At 46.5% G+C, this 8,461-nt stretch overlaps 2 protein-coding genes across 5 annotated transcripts in view; one reads left to right on the plus strand and one right to left on the minus strand.

The window, feature by feature from the left end:
• Nucleotides 1-2,673: 2,673 nt before the first annotated feature.
• Nucleotides 2,674-4,020, minus strand: MRPL50 (mitochondrial ribosomal protein L50). Its single transcript, XM_005870677.2, has 2 exons — nucleotides 3,902-4,020; nucleotides 2,674-3,634 (listed from the first exon to the last, which is right to left on the minus strand). Exons 1-2 carry the CDS (start codon nucleotides 3,991-3,993, stop codon nucleotides 3,247-3,249), a joined length of 480 nt encoding a protein of 159 aa, XP_005870739.1. The 5' UTR covers nucleotides 3,994-4,020; the 3' UTR covers nucleotides 2,674-3,246.
• A 463-nt stretch (nucleotides 4,021-4,483) lies between these two features.
• Nucleotides 4,484-8,461, plus strand: part of ZNF189 (zinc finger protein 189) — a 12,783-nt gene continuing 8,805 nt past the window's right edge. The window contains exons 1-2 of one of the 4 annotated variants that reach the window (XM_005870672.2): nucleotides 4,484-4,566; nucleotides 5,242-5,368. In XM_005870672.2, the coding sequence (XP_005870734.1) occupies nucleotides 4,534-4,566; nucleotides 5,242-5,368 (160 nt within the window). In that variant the 5' untranslated portion in view covers nucleotides 4,484-4,533. Of the gene's footprint in view, nucleotides 4,567-4,594; nucleotides 4,939-5,241; nucleotides 5,369-8,461 lie in introns of those variants that run through there. The other 3 variants (XM_005870673.2, XM_005870674.2, XM_005870676.2) reach the window with 3 other exon arrangements.

Genomic DNA, 8,461 nt, shown 5'->3' on the forward strand with positions numbered 1-8,461 from the left:
TTGGCGACATCCTGTGCACCAAAAGGTTGCCAGTTCAATGTTGTGCTCTCACATCGGAGTGTCTCTATCTCTGGCCAGACAAGAAAAAGTGTAGATTCCTCAGATACATATTTTAATTTCTAGAATAAACACACAAACACACACAAATATTTAATTAACCCAAAAGGAGACAGGTGATCTGAGTATTTTGGCTGTGTAACAAACCACCCCAAACGTAGAGATGTGCAACAGTAATTTATTTTGCTCATATATTCTGTGGGTCAGGAATTAGGACTGGACTCAGTGGGATCTGCTTGTCCCTATACCATGATGTCTGGTATCTGAACTGGAAGATCAAAGGCAGGGGGATAAAATCAGCAGAAGGCTTATTTTTTCATGTCTGGGAGTTGATGCTGGCTCACACCTGGGGGCGTCATTTCTCCTATATTGGGGTCTCAAAGTGGACTTATGGCATGGACTAGTTTGGGCTTCCTCACAGCTTGATCTGTGTTCCAAGGGCAAACCTTCTGAGAAAAAACCAAGTGGAGACTATATCCTTTTTTATCATAGATTTGGAGGTCATATTGCATAAATCTCTGGCACATTATATTGCTTGTAGCAGTTACAAGTCCCCATCAAAGTTCAAGTAGAGCCAAAGCTGGTTTGGCTCAGTGGATAGAGCGTCGGCCTGCGGACTGGAGGGTCCCGGGTTCGATTCCGGTCAAGGGCATGTGCCTGGGTTACGGGCACATCCCCGGTGGGGGATGTGCAGGAGGCGGCTGATCGATGTTTCTCTCTCATCGATGTTTCTGACTCTCTATCTCTCTCCCTTCCTTTCTGTGAAAAATCAATAAAATATATTTTTTTTAAAAAAAAGTTCAAATAGAGAGAACACATAGCCCACAGACAGGGCTGTCCGGGTCGCAGGCCACTCCAGTGTGAGATGTGCCTATGGTGGGGAGGATGGGGAGGCCTGAGGCTCATGGACCCCCATGACTGCCTTAAAGGAGGGCTGGCCGCCCCCGGCTTGCCACCCTCCCCACGGGGTGGAGGGCATCCTGTGAGCAGCAGGTGTTCGTGGGCTGTGGGTGTTAGGCCTTTAACCCAACTTCCAGCGATGGGGAAGTCCCACCCTGGTGCGTGAGGAGCCAGGTAGCCCGGCCCGTGTGGCTCACTGGTCAGGTGACCCAGTAGGCACGGTATATGGAAAGGTAGGGGAGTGCCTGTGGGACCAGCCTGAAGTGGTTAGGAGGTGAACCAGGGCCTTGGGATCACCCGGAAGTGGTCAGGTAGGCAAGGGGTTGGGAACCGATGACCAGCTGGCTGGAAGTGGTGACGTCATCCAGGGGGAGGGGCCAGGGGGACAGCCGGAAGTGATGATGTGACCGAAGGGGTGAGCTGGGCCCAGGTGAAGGCCCGGAGGGGGTCAGGGACCAGCTGGAAGTGGTGACATCGTCGAGGGGGCAGGGCACGTCCACTGCCAGAAGTGATGAGGTGACAGCAGGGGTGGGCTGGGCCCAGGTGAAGGCCAGGAAGTGGTCAGGTCAGCAAAGGGGTGGGGCCCAGGTTCCAGCTGGAAGTGGTGACGTCATCGAGGGGCGGGGCCAGGTCTACAGCTGGAAGTGATGAAGTGACAGCAGGGGTGGGCTGGGCTCAGGGAATCCTGGAAGTGGTCAGGTAAGGCAGGGCTCTGGCCAGGTCAACAGCTGGAGGTGGTCAAGTGGACAGGCTGGTGGTGCCACGTGAATGTGGATGATGGTCACAAGCGGATACAAACATCCATAGACCCTTACTCATATTGGGAGAAATATTAGTTACATTGTTTTCAAAAAAGCATGTGGACCCTAGCCAGTTTGGCTCAGTGGATAGAGCATTGGCCTTTGAAGTGAAGGATCCTGGTTTGATTCCAGTGAAGAGCATCTATCTCGTTTGCAGGCTCCCAGTCCTGATTGGGGGGGGGGGGGGGGGGGGGGGACAACGAATTGATATGTCTCTCCCACATTAGTGTTTCTCTCAATCTCTTCCTCTGCCTTCCACTCTCTATAAAAATCAATGGAAAAATATCCTTGGGTGGATTAAAAAATAAAAAAAAATGTTAAAAAAAGCTTATGGGATGAAATACATTTGTATATGCACGTCTATTTGTTCAGCTGTCTTTGGGAAATCAGCCACAATAGGAAAAGAGGAATAAAAGAATAAATAATAAAGGGCTATGTATATCAGCATAGGAAAAAAACAGTATATGTTATGGTATTGTCCATGGTTTCAGGCATCCTCTGGGGGTCTTGGAACATATCCCACTTAGATATGTTATTCTCTAGCCATATCTAAAGTCTGAACAAAAAATAATTCCTGAGTAATCACATCCTCATTTAACCATTTTGTCATTCAGAACCATTTGAGAAGTTTCTACAAATTAAGTACCCTAAGTGTACAAATACTCACTACCCTACTGGATATTCATAGGTACTCAAGGGCACTTTTGAAAAGTTATAGGAAAAAAAAAAGGGTTTGAAATAAACACTATCTCTTTTAAAGAGAACACCCATTTATAGAATCTGGTATATTTGTTACAGAAAAAGTCCCAGCACTTAATAATTGGCACATATTCTTTTTTTTTTTTTCATTTATAATACTTACACTAAGGAAATGACAAGGCAGAAAAACAAATTTCACCTTTAAAAAAATTAAAAACACAATTCAAGAAATCTACTTTAATTTCAATAGAGATTACTTCAGAATGAACAGAATCATTCTGTACTATTTGCAGTTGTGCAGGAAACCAAACAGTGAAACATCTTTCCATAACATCCTCCACAGACTTTTATATTTCTATCATACATGTCTAATCTCTTTCCTCAACTGTGTATATACTGCATATAATACTACCCTAGATTTAAGAGCAGTGACAATATGAAAACATTTTCTTGCCTAAGAAGAATACAGCCACTCTGAACACGCCATAGCCTTATATTTTAAACCCAAGTTAGTGTCTGGAGAAGAAAGTTTTCATAAATTATTCATAACCTGATTCTATTTTTTTTAAAGTTTCAGCAAATGTGAAAAAAAAAAGAACATCTTGACATCTTGTTAATTGTCAATTCATGATGTTATGAGAGAAAAAAATGCGTTCTTCCACAGAACAAGTGGTTTTGGAGAACAGTTCTGATAGTATTTCAAAGTATCAAAAGGTCTGGTAGGTGGCCTCCTTGGGGGGAGGGGGGCGAGGAGATGATTACAATAATTTCAATTCCTCTTCTGAATTGCTCAGTAGCCCCACGTGATTTTTATATTGGGAGGCAGATTGCTGGCCACAAGGTCATCAAATTTAGATCCATCCTGAACAGGCACGTTATAGAACTCGAGAACATCCCTGACCCTGCACATCTCATGGAGCCTGGAGTTAGGCACTGCGTGGCCCAAGTCGTCAGCTAAACGTGCCAAGAAACTGAACTTCAGGCGCCCGTCTTCCAGGGAGATGTCCTGCCAATTGCTAGGAGCAGATGAGCCAAAAATGTCTTGGACGCTCGATTGCAAACGGCTCTGGAGATCTTCAGGAGGTACGTACGTTCGGCTGCGTAAGGGTGGGCACGCCAGGACGGGTTCTGTCTTCACCTCCTCTACCGCCTCAGCCACCACTGGCTTTTTCTGTTCTCTGCAATGATCAAAACCTAGTACGTGAATCTCTGGCTCAGTGCGTGAGTGAAGCTGACAAACACCACACGTGGATGTCCCCCCCCCCCCCCCCCCCCCCCCCCCCACACACGAAGCCCAACTCGGAACCCTCACACACTAGCCAGGCGCAGGACCAGGGTCCCGTCTCAACAGCACGGCACTCCCTTTGGCATTCGCCCCTTCATCTTCCTCTGTGTCTTCCCTTACTTTCCATGACTCTGACCCACCACCTAACCTTTCGCTTTACCTGAATCGAGACCAAAATTCTCGACGTGGGACCCCTGCGATGATCCACGTGAGGCCTTTTCTCCAAACTCCGGGCACTGAGACCGCTGCCATCTCTGCAGAGAGCTACGCGACGGAGCTCCGCCCCCGGCCGGCAGTGAAGCTCCAAGACTAGCCAATCGGGTGTAAGCTTAGTGACAGATGGTCTCTGTTCCTAGTAAGCGTCTCCTGCGGCCTGCTGGGAAGTGTAGTCCTGAGGAGGCTGGACCGCGACGCTCTCTCGGAGCATGACGGGAGTTGTAGTTCGGCGGAGTCCCGGGAAGGTTCCGGGTGACGCCTTCTGGTCCGGGGGCGGGCGGTCGAAGCGCTCCTGGGCCGAGAGGAGGAGAAACTGACAACGGGGAGGAGGCTCTAGCGAGGCCTGGAAGGCTGTGCAACCGGGCAGGGGAGGGAGTTCAGGGTCTGGGGGCGGCCAAGGAGCGCTTCTGAAATGCTGCTGGGGTCGTGACCGCTCGGGGACCGAGCCGGGACCTGGCCAGATCCAGCCTGGAGGCCTCTCCCTGGTCGGGCCTAATCCCCTGCGGTCGGATAGGCCTCCTCGGAGACTCCTTTCCGTGCGCGCTCCAGGTTCCTGCCCGAATTTCTGGCCAGGAGATGGCCGCCCCGAGCTCCCCGCTGGACCCAAAGGTAAGTCGCCCCTCCGGGTTTCCCCGTTGCTCAGCGCCACTCCAGCTAGGCCGCGCTCCCCCGCCCCCTGGTCCCCCGACCCGGCCTTCGGGGCCCGCCCAGTCTCATTCCCTGCTGCTCGGGGGTGCGGTTCGCGATGAAGCTGCCCCCTGGCTCCGTTTCATCGGGAGCGACCAGATAGATGAGCACATGCTCCCTTCCAGGGCTCCCTTGGTCAGGGTTCCAGGTGAGGCATCGTTTTGGACCCTCCTCTGCGCCTTCCACGCCTGTCGCTATGCTTGGCTCCAGGACAGACGCTTAGCGAACTGAGTAGAATGGACCTGAACAAGATCCCAAGCCAGTGCGAATGGAGAATAGGAGCGGGGTGATGAGGTGAAGGAAGCTTGAGGGGGCTCCTTGGGGAAACTCGCTAAAATTACAATGTTAGGGTATAATTATTCAACCACAAAAAGCCTTATCCGTAGGCCCCCGCCTCCCAAGGACAAGGGCCCCGCTCAGTTACCGTCTATTGTGGGGTGCCCTGTCTGTTGGAGTCGGTTCCCAGAACGGGGCCCCGTGTGGAACTCTCAGTTCCCATGTTCCTTCTAGCCTACCCGGCCCCCACAAGTGCCACTGTCGGTGGTGGAACTGTCCTTGAGACAACAAGGACTGACCACAGGAATCATACTGTTTCAGGGGTTGCTGACATTTGAGGATGTGGCTGTGTTTTTTACCCAGGAGGAGTGGGATTATCTGGATCCGGCTCAGAGAAGCTTGTATAAAGATGTCATGATGGAGAATTATGGAAACCTGGTCTCGCTGGGTAAGAATCCGCTGTTCCTCTCTGATTGAAATACCTAAGAGGCTGTCAGACATCAGACTCTGAGAACACTAACCTTCCCGCCATTCATTGTTTACATGACTCTAAACCCCTCTCATCCTTGCAGTGACCACAATATGAGCCTTTCTGGCTTCCTATCTTCACAATCTCATTCCCATATTGCTCTGTACTTTCCCTCCTGGCTCATCCTCCCACTGCTTTCCTCCCACCCCTTGTCACTCTGCCTTCTGGAGCCGCTGTTCCTCTTCACATAATGTTCCGTACCCCTCCTGGCCTTCACTGAAACCTGGCACTGCCCCAAGGACACCACATCTCTGGGAGGGACTGCTTATTCTCCCACATCCTCTGTCTCAAGGCTGGAAGGGAGAAATTACTCTTCTCCCAGCTTTTCCATGCTCTTCCCAAAGCATTCGTTTTCCAACTTCAAGCACAGTATCTCCCCTTCGAGGCCTCAGCAGTCTTGCTCTACCCACTCAATTCCTTTTCACTGCCATGTGTCAACTTTTTTTTTCTCACACATAGACTTAGTCACATGTTTCAGAGTCCTCTGTGCTAACCCACACCGTTGATGATACAGTCATTCCTTAAGCCTCAGTGCACCTTGACCACATTGTCTTCAGGGATCCTGCTTTCCCTTTTTATTCGGCAGCTCACATCAAGGATCAGACCCTTCATTTTATCATAAGAGGCAAAAACTTAAGTATCTTAGTCTCTGACCAAGTACTCAGGTATTTATTGACTGTAACTCAATAGGGATGATCAAAACAAACATAATCTCAATTGGAGCTTACTATAACTTCTTCCTTACCTTTCTTCCTCTCCTACTCATTCCTAATAAACCTATTCATTCTTAATGATGTCTCCTGTTCCTTGACTTCTCTGTTTTTTTCTCCTCTTGCCTTCACCTCCTCATTTAATCCAAGAATCTGTATATGAAGTTATCACCAGCATGCTCTCTTTCATCCACCTTGTCATTATGCTCTATCCATTCTGCAAGCTTAAAATCCTGTATTCATTATTAAATCTGCCTTTTCTCTCCTACCTGAGTTATTAAACACAGCAGGAGAAATTCTTTAATGAAAAGGATTGATGCTTTGTATATATGCATGGTTTTTCTTCTAGTCTCCACTGGGTTTTTACATCTCAAAAAGTTTTTATTCTTGATTTGCTCATTCCCCTGTTTCTTTAGTGACTATTCCAAAAACGAGCGTTTTCATTTGGTCCATCACTCAGTAGCGGACCTCACCTTCTGTTTCACCAAGAAGACAGAGGCCACTAAACATGAACTCAACTTTTTAGCCCCTCATCTGCACACTTAAGGCTGCCCTTATCTTCCTACTTCTCCAGTACTTAGACATCAGCCATCCTTTGCTTTTTCCCCTCTTTAGTTTCTGTCTCTATTCCTTCTCCTCGGATGTCTTTATTCTGATAATAGGTATGTTCTTGGCTCTTTCAGTTGGGGAAAGAAGAAGGAAAAGAAAAAAAAACTATCTTTTGAGCCACATTCTGCCTCTTGCTGCTCCCTGTAACCTGTTACTTGTTCTCTTCACAGCCAAGTTTTTCTATGTGTAGTTAATATGTTTTGCACTCTCTTGGCTCTTTCAATTGGGGAAAGAAGAAGGAAAAGAAAAAAAACTATCTTTTGAGCCACAGTCTGCTTCTTGCTGCTCCCTGTAACCTGCTACTTGTTCTCTTCACGGCCAAGTTTTTCTATGTGTAGTTAATATGTTTTGCACTTTTTTTTCTCTAAGCCCTTTTTTTTTTTTTTTGCGTCTACCACTCCCTTTTAGTTGTTTAACATTGGTCTGTAGCCCAGTTGTCAAATGCAAAAGACTCTCTTTGGACCTTATTTTATTCTACCTCTCTATGGATATTTGAAATTCATTATTGCTTCGTTCAGTTGCCTTGCACTCTCAGACTTCCTCTCAGTATATATACTTTCCTTGGTGGACCTTATCTACATTCATTTCATCGGCTACCATCATGTGATGGTAAGTCTCATATCTTTCTCTCCACCTAAGAGAGATGATATGGAGCCTAACTGTCTAAATAAAAATCCTAGTTCCACCACTTACTAGTCTTGTAACCATGGGTGAAGTAATTAGCTTATCTGTGCCTCAGTTTCTTTTTTTATAAAATGGGAATGATAACACCACTTACTTCTTAGGGTTATTGTGAGCATTACCTGAGTTAATATATATAAAGCACTTAGGACATGACTAGCATGTAGTAAGTACAATATAAATCTTGGTTGCTATCATTACTACCATTGTCTTCTTCTTTGTTGAGCTCTCAATTCCTAGTCATCTGTTTTTGAAGACCACACAAGACACCTGACAAATCTCAAATAATCCATTAAGATCTCAAGGGCCTCTTCTTCAGAATTGAGCACTCCTTCCTCTGCTACCTTGTATACACATACATTGTTTAATTTATCATACTTTACTATAATTATTCTTTATGTTATTTTTTTAACTAGATTGATCTCCATGAGGCCAGTAACTATTTTTTTCACTTAATTTCTCCAGCACTTAGGATAGAACCAGGCATATATTATATACTTCTTAAATATTCATGTGCCTGAGAGTATACTTAAAAGTCATAACTTGGCTAGATTATTACATTTGCCCTCTTATTCTAGTCTCCCTTTGTTTTAATATGTTCTCTTTTTGCCACCAAAATGATTTTTTGTTAACTAATTGCTTACAACTTCTGGTGATTCCTGATAGCTTAAAGGATAAAAATCTTGATTTCTTATCATATATACTAGGACCTCCTTAATATAGTTTCTGCCTAGCTTTCTAGCTTCATCTATTTCTGACCACCAGTTCAATCTACAGCAATATCAGCTGCTGGGTTTTTTTTGTTTGTTTGTTTGTTTTTAAATATTTTATTGATTTTTCACAGAGAGAAAGGGAGAGAGATAGAGAGTTAGAAACATCGATGAGAGAGAAACATCGATCAGCTGCCTCCTACACATCTCCTCCTGGGGATGTGGCCGCAACCCAGGTACATGCCCCTGACCGGAATCGAACCTGGGACCTTTCAGTCCGCAGGCCGACGCTCTATCCACTG

This window comes from Myotis brandtii, unplaced genomic scaffold, assembly GCF_000412655.1.
Source record: "Myotis brandtii unplaced genomic scaffold, ASM41265v1 scaffold320, whole genome shotgun sequence".
In the NCBI taxonomy this organism is placed as follows: Eukaryota; Metazoa; Chordata; class Mammalia; order Chiroptera; family Vespertilionidae; genus Myotis; species Myotis brandtii.